Source organism: Chroicocephalus ridibundus, chromosome 9, assembly GCF_963924245.1.
Source record: "Chroicocephalus ridibundus chromosome 9, bChrRid1.1, whole genome shotgun sequence".
Lineage (NCBI taxonomy): Eukaryota > Metazoa > Chordata > Aves > Charadriiformes > Laridae > Chroicocephalus > Chroicocephalus ridibundus.
The window spans coordinates 21,206,866-21,224,986 of record NC_086292.1 but is presented as its reverse complement, the minus strand read 5'-3'; the positions used below and the strand labels follow the sequence as shown (position 1 = coordinate 21,224,986).

Below are 18,121 nucleotides of genomic sequence, written 5' to 3'. Positions count from 1 at the left end.
ACTCACTACTGATTGATGAGTTAGGTAAAATTGTTGGACATGGGGGTTTTGCAGGGGTAATACAAATGTAACGTCACAGGTTGGAAACCAGAGTAGCAACAGCTTGCGTGAACGGGAAATACAGAGAGGAAGATGGAGGTGGTGTCTACCCAGTACTGACAGCAACGGCTTTAGTACAACGCCTTAGGCAGCAGTATCTGTCTTGCCATGGTAGCACAGAGCTTGGCTTGCAGCCATCACTTGTACTTACCCTGCTTCTCAGACAGGTTTTGCAGCTGTCCCTGAGTGCTGCTCCCGCCATTGCCACCTCAACAAGCGAGCCTGGAGCTTGGCATCACATTTGTTGCACCGCTGTGGCTGCCTTGTGGTGGCAAGGAGCCACGGGACACCATGGACTGGTGCGCATCCCACCATTGTTGGCTGCAAACATCACAAGCTGCTGAACCAGCCACCAAAAAATCGTCAAATAGAATTCTTGAAAGTCATGGGATTGCAAATAAAGGTTGCAATACAAAATCTTGGATTTCCACCCCTAATTTCTGAGCGAGTAAAATCTAAGTCTTTCTCTGCTGGGGGACAGGGCCTGAAAAGAGGTTATGGTATGAGTCATCACAGGGGACTTTGGGAAAAAGGTCTGAGGTGAACGTGGAACGCAAGAAGAGAAAGCACCTCCCCGCCGAGAGGGAGGCGACGGCCCGCCCAAACCTCCTGCAGCCAGCGGCGGCCTCCGTGAGGAGAAGGGCCGTCGGCCTCAGCGTGCCCTGCCTCAAGATGGCGCCCAGCGCTTCACCCCCTCACCGCGCAGGCGCCGCGGCCCCGGGGCGGGTGTGACGCTGCCGCCGCTGCTGGGCCGAGGCCGTCTCCGCAAGGCGCTGGTCTGGGGAGTTCGGGTTGCTTCCTGGGCTCATGGTGCCTTCGCCCCTTCAGGCTGGAAGATGAGGCTGCTGACGGCCGGTCTCTTGCTGGTGGTACCTCTCTGCACTGCCTTCTACCTGCCCGGCTTGGCGCCCGTCAGCTTCTGTGAGGAGGGCGAGGAGACCGAGGGCTGCAAGGTGAGAGCCCTCACGGGAGGGCCCGACGCGGGCGGTCTCCCCCCCCCGCTTTCCTCACCGCGGAAACCCCCAGCGGGGCGAGCCCCGCGGCGGGGCGGGGGGGCACAGCCGAGTGTCCCCCGGCCCGCTCCGGGCGGGCCCCGGGCGGTCTCCCTCAGGCGGCAACCTTTGCTCCGGGAAGTCAGCCACCCCTGGCTCTCTTCCCTCGGTGCGCCCGGTGTTTTATTATGGCGAAAACCCCCCCTTTTCCCCGCTGGACTTTCCAGTCAGCGCCGGGAGGGTCCTTCGCCGGTGCTTGGTTCCTCGCTGCAGCCTCCTGTGGCGGCGGCGCTGGCGAGGGAGGGCGGCCCCGGCGTGGCCCAGCGCCGCGGCGGCGGTCGGGGCCTGTCAGAAGTCTGTGGTAACTCACCCGTGGGGTAGCAAGCTCCCAAACTTGTGACAGCCCTCGCCAGCTAGCCATGCGGTTCGTGTCGGCCGCACGTTTGGTTTTGCAAGTCTGTATTTTCATCCTTTTCCTCCCCCTGCCCTTGCCTGTTTCAGTCACTCATCGAGCTCTTCGTGAACAGACTGGACTCGGTGGAATCGGTTCTGCCGTACGAGTATGATGCGTAAGTACATGGCAGCAGACTTCTGGGGGCGTCTGGGAAGCCTGTTTTCTGTTCTCAGTGCAGTGATGCTGCTCCTGATAGGGTACCAGTGTTTCTCTTAAGCAGTATTTTGGATGTAGAGATGGAAGAGTAAATCCAGTGCCCAGCAACAGGAATGAAATACACGAGGGTGGAAAGGATGAAGGCCACACCTGTGCCTCCTGACTGTCCTCAGTTATTGTTGAAGACAAGGCTGCTGGCTTTCTATTGGGTGCATTTTTTTGAGCTGAGTACTCGATTTAGTGTTGACTTTGATATGTTTGAAAGTTCTTCCTGTTAGTCAAAACTAGGAAGACGAGAGCTTTGTGTTTCTTGTTTCTGGCAACTAAAAGAAATTGGAAGAAGCGTCACTGTTATTTTTCCTTTTTCCAGTGAAGCTCTGTATCTAATTCTTGATTTTTCATTTTGATTCTTGTCTGTGAAAAGCATTACCTGCTTTTGCAGATATTTATAGGCCTACTAAGCAATAATACACGATATGATTTGCAGTCTTGCTGTTGGGCATGCAGAAAAGAGAAACTTGCAGGTGTTGCAGGTCTTACCCTGTACAGTGCAACACTAGCAGCAAGAACAGAGACTAGCTTGAAACACCCACAGTGTCTCTATTTGCATTAAACTTTATGGAATCCGGTTAGTTTAGGACTGCTGTTATTTACTGAAGATAAGTGATTTTTTTTTTTTTTTATAACATACTGCTACCTGTGTTTAAATAACAAAGATCCGGAATGGTTACATTCTCTCTCCCATATCGAGCTGTTTCAGACTGTATGTAATTGAAAAGAATTGGTGAATGCCATCTGGCAGTGTGGCACATTAATATTAAAACCACTGAGCTTCTTTGGAACATGTTTCACATTAAATACTATTTGTAAAGACTCATTTAGGGAAGGGGTGTAGTTATTTTTCTGAAACTTTTTTACAAGAGAAATGGACAGTCTGTAGCATCCTCTTTTTCTTAATATGAAACGTTCTATTGTTTGTTTAAATTGCCATTTGGAAAGGGTGCTTGGACTAGGTATCGTGCATTTTGTTAAAGATGCTTCAGCTGTGATATATCTTGGTTGAAATTGATACCAAAATAGCAATGTTTCTATATAATCCCTGCCAAATTTCTTTGCAAAGGCACTCAAATTTTTACTAACAGTAGCTGACCCACCAGAAGAAGCATGAAAACTACCACGTTAAGGACATAACTTAAGAAATTGTTTTAGGCTGATATTTGCAGTTATATGTTAATTAAAAATTAAAGGTAATCTTTATCTTTTCCACTTTTTTTTCCAGTTTTGACTTCTGTCAAGATACAGAAGAGAAAAGACCATCAGAAAATCTTGGACAAGTGCTGTTTGGAGAGAGAATAGCATCGTCTCCGTATAAGGTTATTTTATCCCTTGAAGTTGTTCCTGTTTAAATTTGATAGCTGTCATTCTGATGGCTGTAATCTATAGACCTAGCTGAAGACTTGATGATTGCGTGAATATTTTTATTTATTTATTTTTTAGTATAATCTTTGTACTGTTTATGTAAGAAAAACAAAAACCCTCCCACTCCCTTCCCCAGGTTCAGGAACTGTTTCGTATACTTGATTGTACTATTGAGCAACTTCCAGAGTGGGAAGGGGAAGCCAAGTTGGAGCTGACTTTCATCTTTTCCCTGCTTGTACACACTTAACATCTGTTGTCTAAACCTGCGTTTTTCATTGTTGGTGCATGTTGCTTGAAATCTTCTGTAAAATAAATGTATGGAAGTATTTTGTAGATTAGGTATGTAATGTTTTTCTGTCTCACGCCCTGCATTAGCAATGATCAAATGTAGCATCTCTAAAAAGCTGCCCAGTCAACTTGGGAAAATGATTAGTAATTAAGGAGATGTGGTCAAACACTGGCTCTTAATGCTTGAAAGCTCTATGCTGTTCAAGTGCAATTTCCAGACTGGGATTTGCTGGTGAAACTGAAACCTGGGCTATGTTTGTGTGTGAGGGTTGCTAAATAATCCAAATCCCAGTGAGAAAAAGAGGCAGCAGAGTTTGAGTCTGCTGCTGCTCAGTCATTCAGGACCTAGTCACATCTTTTCATAGTAGTTTTGAGGAGGTGATGCTACCTCCCTTGCGTAAAGTGCTCCTAGAAGTCTCTTTCTTTGACTCTCTGAGATAACATAATTTTAAGTGTTACAACCGCTGGCTACAAGAAACTAGCATGATGGGTCATTTGCGCTGGATATCCATTGAATAGATAAAGTATTATAATAATTACTAGTTTGAAATGACTGTGCACTGCAGTAATTAGAAAATACTCTGCTGTTGGTTAACACTCAGGCCTTGATAATGTTAGAATTTTCAGTCATGTTTTAGGTACATTAGCTTACAGGTAAATCTGAACTGTGTTGGAATAAAAGTTTGATATACAAATGTAAGCATGTTTGTGTTAGGTGGTGTCTGCACTTGAAACATAGATGCTGTGCAGCTTGTTGCATTTTTGCCAGCCTTGTCTTAAAACTTAGTTGCCATGGGGGGAAGCATAGCTAAAATTAAAATGAAACATTAAAAAAAAAAGTGTAGTTAAAAGTCTGGTTTAGCAGATGATGAAATGATAATGAGACGATAAAACAGACTGCTAGAAGAAAAAAGCAATACCTTTTCTGCTTCAATCCTCAGGGTTTATGTGGAGGTAGTTTATCTGGGCTATTGAAGAGTTTTTTAGCAATGTGAAAGGGCATTACTGGTGCTGGGTATACATAAATCTTGGCATTTAAGTTAAAGCTGTTGTATGGGAAATTCTGGCTTTAGAAACTTAGAGCAAGGAAGTGAAGTATCTCAAAGTCAGGTTTACGTGAAAAAAAGACTAAAAGATTTTTGAAGCAAAACTGAAATTACTCTTCTGTGTGCTTTTTTTAACAGTTCACTTTTAAAAAGCAAGAAACATGCAAGAAGGTTTGTACAAGATCATATGACCCAGGAAACAGTGCTGATAAAAGCAAACTGGCTTTTTTGAAGAAAGGAATGCAGTTGAATTATCAGCATCACTGGTAAGCTGAGATGAGCGCTTGAGGCTGGTTTTTTGGGGTTTTTTTTGCTAGCTTTTTATATTTTTATCTATGTTCTAAGTGGTTGCTTTCTTCATTCTTTGATGTGATGGTTGTCTTCTACTGTGCATCTTGTATGTGCTACTGAAAACGATGTGCATTACATGAATGTTAAATGTCAGTGTGAAATAAGGTGCATCCCTTTCTGAGGACATGTTCTTTGATGATTTCTGTCTAGGATTATCGATAACATGCCTGTAACGTGGTGCTATGATGTGGAAGATGGACAAAAGTACTGTAATCCAGGATTTCCAATAGGATGTTTTGTTACTCCAGATGGTAGAGTTAAAGATGCTTGTGTTATAAATGTAAGTGGTTGAACTTTTTTCTTTGATATACCAGTTGTAATTTCATTTACAGTTTTATTTTTAATCTTTTTTTTTTCCTGAGAAAGAACAGATGCCCTTGTAAACGCCGTTAATGTTCAGAATGTGGGCACTGACAAAGCTGAATGCTGCTTCTGTATGCAGTATCTCACTGGTACAGTTGTCCAAAAAAAATGTTCATATAGAGCTTTTGACCAATATAAAGCTATGAAACAGTTGTATTGGTGTCTAAAAGCCGTGGAAAGCTGATGGTTTTGTTCCGAAACTTCGTGTGTATCCATCCTTTTACTCATTCATTTTTTGTCCGTGTTGTATTTGTGTGCAACACCTTCTTTTATCGATTTCAGATAGAAGCTTTCTAGTGAAGACCTAGAAATGAGCGGTATGTTCTAGTTGCAAAAGTTATGTCTAGCACAGTTTACAAGTTAAATGTGTCAGGATTTTCCCAGATGGCTGGAAGATAACAAACACAGCTGTGACACGGAAAGTATTATATTGACAACAATTTGAAATGTGTCAGTTATCCTGGGAGTTCCATGGTGAACTAGTACAGTAACGGATAATAGTAAGACAATTTTATCCCTCCTGGGGTGAAGGACCACGCTCCTCTCGGTGAGGAGAGAGCTCTCTGCAGTGTGACTTACTGCTTGTATGCAGTGCAGTCACTTTATTTGTGTTCAGCAGGTCTGATGCTACTTGGAAGTGATGCATTTATCCTGAACATTGAGTTTACTCTGTCTGCAGTCACCTTCCAACTCGGTTACTCCCTAGACTATTGAAAATAGTAGTCTAGGTCTGTGAATTAAATTACTTGTTCCAGTTATTTGTCCAGCTTTATTACTTTGTATGCGAGGTTGGTTTTATGTTAAATTGATACTGATGTAAGTTGAGTTGGAAGCTGTCTGGTACACAGAAGACTGTTGTAGCAAAATCAGCAGCTTGGATGAAAAGTTGGTTGGTGGTTTTTGTTTTTTTTTAGGCAGGGGCCACCATACATAGCCAGCAATGTTGAATTTCCTAGTGCTTAGGGAGCTTGTAGTGTGTATCCGTGAAGTGCTGTGCAAATCCTGTGTGCTGGCTGTGGTGTGGATGCTCTGCCAATGTACCTGTCACACCTAGTGTCAGTTTTAGTCTGTAGATTCTAATTGTGATGAGAATGTTGCATGGCATAGCACTAGCAGGGTGATTGTTACATGGGGAAATAAGTATGTAGCACCATGGATATGACTATAACCTGGGTTGGGGCTGAGTTGGGGAATGTCATGATCTTTTAGAAGTATACCCAAATACCTATTCCAGCAGACGTAATTATCTCTTTAAAAATGGGTGCAGGAAAGGGGTTGTTATCATGCAGTGGCACAGCATGGTTCATCCTTGCATTTATGCAGTTGATAAGCTATGTTATTACTTCAGCTGTTACTTTGGAAATAGAGGAAAGAGTTACCTAAAGGTGGGGTTATAGTATGACACAGGTATGATTCTGGTCTTCTCCTGATGGGAACCTTGATTATAGTGAAAGAGGAATCCAGACAAATTTAATGTAAGACACCTTCATATTTTGCTGGGTGGGGCCAGAAGTTGTATATTAGCCAATTTTCCAATTGCCATACACAATAAATAAATAATAAACAATTTTTCTTACTTGGAAATTCAACTAGCAAGTCTGACAACCTGGTCCCCTAATTCAAATTAAAGTTTTTTAAACAATGACAGTGTTGAGGAGAAAAGGAAATCCAGGTCAACTTAGTTGACTCTGGTATCATCTGAGCTTTATATAGTTCTTTATAATTCCAGATTCTCAAAGGATAGGGATGACAAAGCAGAATAGCTACTGAAAGTGAAAGGTAGGTTTTTGAAGCAGAACCTGGTTTGTAAGCTTTGGTAGCTAGAGTGTCTACCAGGAAGACTGGGCCGCGGGGCGGGGGAGGGTGGAATGGTGAATCTGAATTACTTGTACCTCAAATAAGTACATCTTTGACCTTGTTTTGGCAGCTTTTTGTGATAAATACAAAAATGGTGCCAAATACGTTTAAATTTTACTAGTAGCACAGATATGATGCTTTATTATGTAGGTCGTATTTATATAATATAATATATAGAAAAACATATAAATATTTTATACAGGTATGTTAAAAAAAGTTAATGTTGAAGTATTTCCCTTTCTTCCTTGCTCCTTCATGGGACAGTAGTCTCATTTTAAAGTTCTTGACTGCTTGCGCCCTCTCGTGTTGGAGAAGTTTCTCAATCTCTTGATGATATTTTGTAGTCCGAGTTTAACAAGAAGAACACTTTCTACCTCTTCAACCACGTTGACATAACAATCATGTACCATAGTGGGAAGGATGAAAACTGGCCTGGTGCAAGACTGGTGATGGCAAGACTGAGACCGCAAAGGTAATTGTGCATTAAAGCACCAAGTTTTAGTGCTAGGGAGTCCTAACAGTAGTTGCAAACTTAGAAATGATATTTGGTGTCAGTAAGTTCTGAGGAACTGGTTATTTTGAGTTCTGATAAACCTTTCAGTATACTGGTTCATGGCTGGAACTATATTTACAAAGAGGAGTTCCACGACTGTAAATGTCATTTAACTTTGCTTTTAAAATGTTCTCCAGAGTCCCTCCTGATGGAAAAATTGCTTATGCAGGCTCTTAGAACCTGACACAAGCAGTTAAAGTTTTCTCATGTTTTTATTGATTTGCATCTGTGTGTGCATTACTTTCTTTTAAAAGACACGTTTTCAGATACACGGAAAAACATCCTTTAACTGAGTAACAGTTGCCCATGTCATCTTTCTTATTGTTGCTGTGTTGCCTCCCAAATGTAATTTGTGTGAATGTAGAGTATTTGTACAGGTGTACTTTTTCCTGTGTTAGTCTGGACACTGAGGTATAGGTGAAATATTAGGTTAATACTGGTATTCAGAACAGCAGAATGCGATAACTAATTTTCTAAGACAAACTTATTTTCTTAAGGAGTAGCTTCTGTGTTTCTGTGTTGACCAGAGAGGACATGCAGCAATTCAGAGGTCAGAAACAGACTGAAGCAATTACTTTGGCCTCTTTTCAAGTCTGTTCATGCACAGTTCATGCTTATCTATATTTGAAAACTGCAGTCCATTTATAAAATTACAAAGTAGGTTGCTTCTTTTTAGCTAAACTCTTCCTTCTTTTCTGCAGAGATTAAGCACATTCTTAAATTGTGCTACCACAGTTTCTCAAGACATATAGACATGTATGGTACAACAGGACTTGTGTATATTTGTTTTTTCTGTTGCAATGGTGTAGTGTATTTTTAGTGAATTATACTTGCAATGCAAGTTTATTCCTTCCACTTACCTCTACTCTGATATGGTAGCAAGAAGATTCTACCAAGCTTCTCCATTTTTGATTAAAGCTTTATCAGTTGCATCCTAAATGGTTGAAAAATGAGAATTTGCCTTTTCACCAGTAACGCAGACCACAAGGGGGCACAGTTAGGTTGCACATAACCTTAATTGTGTCATTCTCTGACCTGGTTATTTGCTGGGTGGTTTGCTTCAACCTTGAAGTTCTCCTGTTGGGGGGTAATTGTGGTTGGAGCACCCTAGGCCTTTCATGAAAGTTTTTATTATCTTGTGGCTTGACTTAGTTGTTGATGTATAATAATACATATAAGGTGGAATTACATATCTAAATTGGATAAATACAACTTGCCCAAGAGGGTGTGAGAGGGAAGCTATTTTTCAGTGTTAGAAGAGGTTCACAGGAGTGAATTCAAGCAAACCTTAAGGTTTCTTTGACTTGGTGCTTCTATAGCTGCAGTATTTCTAAGGTACTGCGGGGAAGAGTTTGCGTATTTGGACTTTAGAATGTTGTTTTGAGTTGCTCTATATTTTTCAGAGTACACGAGACTGACAAGAGGTGAAATTAGACTAGTTGTATAGGAATGGAAAGGTTCCCACAGCCACTTCTTTTGTCCCAGCGTAAAAAAAAAAAAAAAAGAAAAAAAAGTAATAAAAAAAATAAGACACTCCCAAATCCACCAAAAAAAAAATAAAGTAAGCACCCTTATGAAACTTGAGGGTAGGCGAGAACCCCTGGGAAACTGTGAAGAAATTCTCTGTCTTCCTTACTGACGAGCGCATGCTGAGGGTGAGTCCCTCACCAGTAATGCAGTCTTGTTTAAATGTGGAGGGGAGGCATGATGGCAGAGAAAGGGTATTTTGTGTTAAAACTTAGCATCTTACCAGGCATAGATTTCTAGACTTTGCAGCCCTGTTAAACAAGCAGTATTTTAGCTTAGGACTAGGACTTCATTCTGATCATGGCAGAAAAGTGGGTGGGGTAAAACCACATCTCATGACCTTTCAGAGTTCTGCAGTTCTCGTCTCCCATATGCTTAGCAAACAACTTTGTTTACAATGTTCTCAAACGCCTAGAAGTGTGAACAAATATTGGTTGAATGTAGGGTAGTGATCCAAGATCCAAGTTCTGAATAATAACATCTAACTATGTATGCGATTTTATTTTTCTCATGTTATCTCTATCTACAAACATAAATAATAATATATTTTAAGATCTTCGACCTTTGTTGGTAGAAGAACAGAAAAGCAGGTTCTCAGAGAAGTTGAATAGCTGGTACAAAATGATACACATAGCTCTCCTTGGTTGTTTGTTGGTTTTTTTTTTTTAAATAAAAACTTGTTTTCATTACCTTAGAAAAGAATTTGTGAAAATTCATCCTGTAGGTCATATGCAACTTTATTATTTTTTTTTCCCCTTAGCTACAAACATACAGATGAGAACAACTTAAGTTGTGAAGGGCCACCGATGGAGATTCCTGGAGAATTCACCAGTAAACTGAATTTGATCTACACTTACTCTGTGACATTTGAAGTAAGTATTGAATCTGTTACATGGATAGGTAATTGGCCCAAAGGATGAAATTAAAACACCTGGATAATTTGCTAACAGCCATAACTGGCTTAAAGCAGTGTAAATTCTGTAAGGATGGTCGTGTGAAGCAGTTTTCCCAAAACCTACTACTTTTCCATTACTGTAGTGTAAGTGACACTTGGAACGTATAAATAAAGTCTTTTTTGCCCTGTTTTATTGCCAATAGAAAAGTAGTAGGTTGAATAACTACAAGAGTTGTTTTCCTTGAGGTATGCTCTGTTTTTTTCAGAGTTCAGTCAGGGTACTGAGTCTCATGTTGAAGAAATGTTTATATTATATTTGGAGACTCTTCTATGTTAAATGGTAATTTTAGCATACAGTAAAGCTGTTTTTTCTAGTGAAGTTGCAGATTTTGTCTGATTTCGTGTTGTTTTTATTTTATTCACTAGCTTTTTTGAGTAGGTGTCCATTTATCTTTGTTTACTTTAATGCTTTATTCAGCCTGTTATGACTTACAGGAGGAAATTAGGCTTTCTTGCAACTGGGTCTTTACCCCAGCACAGAAAGTGAGCCCCCTGTGGGGGTGAGAATAAGTTGATTCAGGCTGCTTCAAACCTTGGTACCTTGGTTCCAGTCTGTCCCAAAAGCATGGTTGTTTTTCTGGTGGAAGGCACCAATCTTACAAGATTTGGCTTGAGACCACCAGCTTATGTTGTGCAGGCAGTCAAGCAGCCGTCATATGGTAACAGCTTTCATCCTACCAAATTGAATTTGATTTGAACTGGTGACCTTGAGGTGCAAGGCTCTGTATCCTGTTACTTTTCCCCTGAGATACCCAGTCCTCCTTAGACTCTCTAATTTTACTACATGAATGAGCCTCCTGTCTATTAACATTTGTGTTTAAATCTTGATGATAAATGGCAATTTAGAATTGCAATGTGAGCTTTGGTTATTCACGCAATGTGTTACACATTTGGGTTACCTACTCTTTTTTTCTCAGGCGTGGAGCAGGTGAGGCTTAGCTGCCCTGTGTCGGAGCGCTTCCAGCAGATGGCACTCGGCATGTCTCAATTGCCAGACGCTTCCAAACTACTTATTTTCTCGCTTATTTGTTAGCCTTGATTTGAAATAATACCTGATGCATTGTATTTCTTATCGGTAGTTTCAAAATAACTTAAATGGGGAGTATTAATCAGGGTAAAGTATCTTTAAATAGGAGAACATTAGTTTCAATAAGCCTGAATACATAAACTAGTAAAATGTGTAACTGTTTTATGGTCCTTTCTAATATGGCAGGTGACTTCTGATGAGAAAGCTATGGTCTCTGCTTTAATTGATTGAAATGGGCGAGGTATTTAGCTCTGTGTATGAAAAGTATACACAATCGTGCCTCTAATGTGTAATACACAAGCATACAAAAATGTGAGCAGTTTAGTACGCAAGTACCACACTTTAGAACCAGCTTCTGAAACTCTGTCCCAATCAGCTGTGAACTACTGTGATCAAGTACTGATGGGGCTGATAAAGAGCAGCTTAGGGCCATTTCAGCTGCTTTGTTGTGTTGGTGCGGGTCTTCATTGTTACGTGTTCTTCATCCAGAACATGAATCGGAACTTGAAAATTCTAGGCTGGAAACATAGTCTAAATTTTGAGAATTAATTGTACAAACTTACCACCTGGTGGATAAATGAAAAAGTTCAGCAGAGCTTCATGCCAGTTGGGAGGTAGCATTTAGCAGCAGGACAGCAGACGTACGTGGCATGAGACAAGCTGTAGAGGACAAGGCTTTGGGGTCAGAAAGAATCATCACTTGTACAGCTCTCACATGAGGCATTTAGAGAAGGACATAAAGAGAATGGAAGCATCTTTCAAAGGTGGAAGTTGCTGGATGATTTCTCTTTGTTATATCCTTTACGGGGATGTCTGGAAATGAAAGTTGTCTGCCAGGAATCAGAGTGGAAAATAGCCTGTATCAGGCAGCGTTATGGCAGGGAGTGAGGAAGCCCGTGCTAAATACATTAAAGATGATGAGAGAGAAAAATTCCAGGGGAAGCTAGAAACACAGAGTATGTTTAACAAAGTTTAAGTTTCAAGATCAGTGTGCTCTGCTGGGAGTATCTTGTACTGATGGCATGATTATTTTTTCAGCATGCATTTGGGAGCTGCAGGCAGCTACATACCGAATCATGGAAAGATGAGGCTTAGTGAAGCTTCAGTTGAAGGTAGAAGATGTGGATATAGCAGATTTCAATAAACAAGATATTCTTTGAGAGGCTCAAGAGAGAAAAAGAATTAATGCAAGAGGGAGGTCTGACATCCAGGGTTGATACCAAGCTTAGATATTAATGCTGAATGGAAGGTTTATGGGAGAGATTTGCTGTGCTTTATTCCTTCTCGGAGACTGCGACAAATGTGTACTTGTTTCTATTAATTGCTATTTAATTTCTTTATAGGAAAAGAATAATATTAAGTGGGCTTCCAGATGGGACTATATTTTGGAGTCCATGCCACATACAAACATCCAGTGGTTTAGGTAAGATTTGCATTTATTCAGTGAATAACCTTGCAGGTGAGTACAAAGAGTTCTTATTTGTGCTTCTAGGGATATATGACTTCTGCTGTGGGTAGAACAAAGTCTGTTAGTTTTCAGGCAAGAAAACTTCCTTGTTTTCATATGTGAAGTAACTTTTATCAGTCTTCCATCTCTTGGGAGCAACTGTAGTATTGCATTTCACCAAAGGTATGCACCGTTAGCATCCGAAAGGAAAGCAGCTTCCATCATTTCACTTTATCATCTGTATTCTGTAGAATTTATGAGATGTTGCTGCTCTGCAGTGTTCTTATGGTTACTGTCTGGCTTTCTCTAACAGCCAAGCGAGAGGTACATGTGTACTGCATGTTTTGTACTCAGCAGCTGCTTACAGTAAAAAGAGCAGCTTTTTTTTATGAGTAAAAGATGTATATTAAAAGCTCTTCCCTCTGTGCCACGCAAATGATATCAAGTAATTACATAATTTATGTTGGAATGTTAATGTTTTGCAGCATGAAGCGTTTGAAAAGGCTAATCTGATTAAATGTGTCTCTACAAAATATTAAACGGCATGTAGATTTCATTGGTTGATAGTCTGCTTTAAAAGCTGTTTCACTAGGGAAATTACTTCTAAGCTATATAAGGAGGAAAATAAAAGCAATCTGTAACCGTCTTGAGAATTAACGATATATCATAAAATATTATTCTTCTCACTTCTGTCTCCTAAGAAATCATAAAGGTACACAACTTAAAACAGTTTATCTTCTGTGGGTGGGAAAATACTAAAAGGTCTGAATATCTAAGGCTGTTCCTCGGAGTTGAGCTGTACATGTGGTATGAGTTGGAGTGCATGTCCTGAACCCTGAATAAATGGATTGAAAGTTTGACTTTTTCTTTATCTACAGTATAATGAATTCCCTCGTAATTGTTCTCTTCTTATCTGGCATGGTGGCTATGATCATCCTGAGGACTCTTCATAAAGATATTGCAAGATACAACCAGATGGACTCTTCTGTGAGTAATATTTACAGTTTTTACATGAGCATGTTATTCTGGCCATAGTGATGTCTATTGATTAGTTTTGAATACAGTCTAAAGAGGTGTATAACTACCAGGAATTTGATACATGGTAAAGTATCTGGGGGTTAAAAATAGCTTTATTGCTATTTCATCTTTTCTGACAGCAGGAATACACGGGCAGATGTGATGGTCTTACTTTTCTAGCATCATTTGGTGAACTTGTAATATGCAAGGACAGCTTTAGGTTTTAGAAGTATGTGGAGTGATTCGCAGAAACTTTTTGGTAGTGAGCAAACTCAAATCTGAAATATAAGTCCCTTTGTTCAAGGGACCAAGGAAAGCCTCTCTTTTTTTTTTTTTTTTTTTTTTCCTAATAAATGCTTTCATGATATACCAACAACCACAAGACGTGGTGCAGACATTGAAAAGTATTCTGGCGTTTGTTCACCATCAAGATGTGGCTGTTGCTCCTGAGTCCTGTGGTTGTATTGTGGACTCAGTCGGGACGTGTAGCTGGTGGTATGACACTGGTTTAAGCAGCTGATGTGTTATTTATGAAATCTCCATCCTTGGAGATATTAAAAAGCCATCTCGACGTGGTTCTGGGTAGCCTGCTTTAGGTGGCCCTGCTTGAGCAGGAGGTTTGGACAAGAGGACCTCCAGATGTCCCTTCTGGCATCAACCATTGAGGGATTCTTTGACTCCAGCAACCTGTGATTATATATAAGATACCTTTGTCAATGCAGCCCTGTTTTAAGTCACATTATGTGGCCTTAGCACGGGACCTGCGCTGTATCTGTTGCAGAGGCATCTGTAGCACAGAAGCAAAGACTTTGCTACCCACTCTGGCATATTTTCTCACTAAAAACATGTTTTATAGCCTGAACAACCAAACTTGTGTACTTTTGTTGATAATGGTTTTCTCCCCTCTTGAAGAGATCAGACTTAAAACCACTGCAGCCAAGTATTGTCCCCGTTGTAATGATGCTGCTTTAGGAAGCTCAATTGCTGTAACTTTTCCAGTTCCAAGGTGGTATTTCTTTATAGTAGTTTGTAGTATAGCTTGGCCAGAAAGCAAGTGTGCTCGCATGTGACTTGTGAAGTTTGGAAAATTTGTGGTCTGAATTTCATGAGAAGTGTGATGCTATGCAACTTCATAAAGCAGAGTATTTAAAAAAAAAAAACAAACAACGCTGTATCAGATGATTATTGCAAAAAGCATCAAAATGGAGTGAAATTAGTTTGAGGTTCAGTAGTTGTCATGCTAAATGTTATGGTAGGGATTCTGATTAACATAGACTAATGCAAATGGATGTTGCCTTTTGTCTGTGGCTAGAAAGTGTGGTAGAATTGTGTACTTTGTCTCCAGTTAGGAAATCATAATATTGCAATTCATGTGCAACACAACTTCTGATCTCTAGATACGTTAGAACTACTTGGTGTGTGTATAAATGATCTACTTATTTATTTATTTGAATTCTCCTGATGATCACTGTGTCAATCTGAGGCTGGTTTGTCTGACTTAACGTAGTGACTGGAGCTGGTTGCCGTTCGACTGAACCTGTTGTGAGTTCTTTTGAAGTATGTACTCCTTAAAATGGGAAAGGAGCAGGTCCCTATAGTGGGTAGCGAGTCTTGGTGGAAGAGAATGTAACTGATTGTAAGTTAAAAAGACGACCAGTTGATTGTGAGTGAAAGGCTGAGTAAAAATTTCTCTTTCTTATTGGTAAAAGTGGTATCTGCACGTCAAAGATGAGAAATAATGTCAGATACTACAAAGGTTTGCATTTTCACTGTTGGTGCTGTCTGTCTGGATAAAGAAATACTTCAAAATGCACAAAAATGTTTCATATTTTAACTAAAACATCTGAAAGTACTTTTATTCTTCTTTGTGTTTTTGATATTTAATATCTTCTGTTAATGCAAATCCAGACAGTAATTAAAGTGGAAGAATTTTTCACATCCTTTAACTGATTGTTTTTGTGAAGCTCCTGTTTGATCTCTCAATTAAATTATGTTCAATATCTTATACTGTCTTGTCTTTATTAGTTGGTCATTCCTAATGTGATAAAGAGCAAGACTTGTAGAAGCTTGATTGGTTTTTATGCATAACAGCAGGGATAGGTGTGACTTACAAAAAAAGCACAATTTTTTATTTTCTTGCCAGTTGTAAGAGACTTAAAGATCTGTTGCAGTTCAAGGAGCCGATTTAAAAAGGTGTGAAATAATTGTGCAAAAGAGGACCTGGGCTGAAGAAGCTGCGGTGAAGTAAATTAGTATCTCACTCTTAGAGAATGCTGGTGATTCTACTGGAAGAGAAACAGATGCACAAGCCAGTGATTGTGGTCTTCGTGTGCGCATTTAATATTCAGTTAATACCAACTGGCTTTTAGTGTGGTGTAGATTTAGTGAGACATGCATTAATGGAGTGTTTAGAAATCATTAGATTACTTTTAGCGTCTTGTGATTAGGAGAAAATTCCTGAGCTGAACTTAAGAGAATTCGTGTCAATATCTTTTCAACAGTGAGAGGCAAAACTCTTGTCTCTTTTTTTTTTTTTTTTTTTTAAATCTATTTGATCATGTCTGCTTGAGTGTAGGGGACTTGCATCTGTGTTACGAGTATTTTGAGAAACAGACGAAATGAATGGATCAGATGAGGATTACTACAGGTGTGCAGTAATTACTAGGTAGTTGGGGTTTGGTAACAAATGTGTAACATATTTTTCTTTGAGAATTACGCAACACTGGTAAATTCATACAATTTGGTACTTATACCTACAAGGCTTTCATTATAAATGTTGCATTGATCATGTTACCCCTGTGAAAATTGACATTCTTTAAAAAAGCATTAGCAGAACTTTTGTTGTGTTACAGTTACATCTTTAAGGAGCATGTGTGGGGTTGTCTCTGTGTTCATGTTTACAAAATGGTATTATTTATTTGCCTAGCTGGTAGTGAGAGCCAAGGTGAAGCCTGAAGACAGAATGATGTAAAAGAAGCATGTTCAGTATCACCTACTTCTGCCACAGAATATGCTTTATTCATATAAAAGATCTTGGAATCCTGTCTTGGGTCTTACAGGCACATAAATGAAACTGGAGGTTTGAGGCTTTGTTTATAAACTTTTTTTTAAAATCTTACAGTAATTTTTAGCATGTTGGCCAAGATTCAAAAGTATCTTTGTAGATCTTCCTCAATTATTTTTTTTATAACTATAAAGTGTAGCTTCCTACTTTGATTAATTGTACAATTCTTATTTTCATCTTTGAATGGTAAAGGTTAGCAATGTAAAATACTGCTGAATTCTTTAAAGAAAAGTCTGGAAAATACTCTGACTCATAACTAAGTGGCTTGTAAGGGAAAGTTTTTATTAAAAATCAAGCTTTGAGGTGAACACTCTGGCCTGTAGGCCCATACAAGATATAAATCAGGGGACTCAATCTGCCAAGCTTGGTTTCTTTTTATTTTTCTTAAACCAAGATATTTACCATGTAGCTGTATGTTTTAAAACTTGTATTAAAACCAGAGGGGGTCTTCTGAGTGTGTTTGCCAGATTAGGTTTTGATAAGAAATCTAAAAACAGCCATTCCAAATTTGCACATTTTCCTTGTTCTGTCAGGAACTAAAGTACTAAGCATTTATTTCTGCTTGGTGTTCACCATTTTGAAAACAGGTAACGATTTGCAAAAACCTTTTCAATAGTTTCATTCCTTACTTACAGCTACCTGGGAAAAGTCTTTCTTCTGTCGTACCTCAAGAAGTTTCTCATCATCTGAACTTGAACTAATTGTGACAACTTATAAGAAAGCGTGGTCTTCGTCCTTCTTTAGCCAAACAAACCTTTCTGTACAGAGCACTGATACATTGGAATTATACTTAGATACCTGGAATCATTTTCTTTGCAGGCATGGCTTTGTGTTGTGGGTTTTTTTGGGATTTTTTTTTCTTTTTTTTATCCAAGTGTTATCTTGTGTTTAATAGTTTTCAATTTTTGTATATCAGACTTCTGAGAGTAATTTCTAGCCAACAAATGCAAGCAGAGGTATTAGTATGGGAAAGACAAAGATAATCTTTCAGCAAAAAAAAAAAATATAACTACATAATCTGTCACAAGTTAAGGCTCTCTGTGTCATTTGCCAGTTTGGTCTGTATATTTTCTTACCCTATTTTGTGTGTGCTACAATTCTAGTGGTAAGCAGTCCGTTGAACTAAACTCGGTATTCCTGGGTTGAATGAAACCTGTAGCTTTTAACTTTGTGAAGACGAGAGTGGTCTTCTTCAGGGGTTGGATTTTTGTGGTTCCCCCCCTGTGCCATCCATCCATCCACCCATCCATTCACCCCTGACAGAGGGACAAAGAGTGTTGGTACTTGCCCCTAGTAATTCTAGGGAGCAGGTTTTCTTCTGGAGTTCAGGGACCATTTCATTCTCTTCCAGTATTGTCATTGAGAGGGATGTGCTTTGTAATGGAAGCAAGAAAAGATAAATGCGTGAACTAGACTGAAATGCTATAATCCAAGTTAAATTAAATGGAATGCTTTGTTTTAGTTTAAATTTCGAATGAAGTTATGTGGTTTGGATAATTACGTTTT

The 18,121-nt window shown here is 39.6% G+C and overlaps 1 protein-coding gene across 1 annotated transcript in view; it reads left to right on the top strand.

Moving 5' to 3' along the window:
* The first annotated feature begins 785 nt into the window (after positions 1–785).
* Positions 786–18,121, top strand: part of LOC134520566 (transmembrane 9 superfamily member 2-like) — a 33,959-nt gene continuing 16,623 nt past the window's right edge. The window contains exons 1-9 of the mRNA XM_063346124.1: positions 786–1,052; positions 1,593–1,660; positions 2,981–3,074; positions 4,593–4,720; positions 4,956–5,085; positions 7,370–7,497; positions 9,866–9,977; positions 12,431–12,510; positions 13,413–13,521. Of these exons, the coding sequence (XP_063202194.1) occupies positions 936–1,052; positions 1,593–1,660; positions 2,981–3,074; positions 4,593–4,720; positions 4,956–5,085; positions 7,370–7,497; positions 9,866–9,977; positions 12,431–12,510; positions 13,413–13,521 (966 nt within the window). The 5' untranslated portion in view covers positions 786–935. The remainder of the gene's footprint in view (positions 1,053–1,592; positions 1,661–2,980; positions 3,075–4,592; positions 4,721–4,955; positions 5,086–7,369; positions 7,498–9,865; positions 9,978–12,430; positions 12,511–13,412; positions 13,522–18,121) is intronic.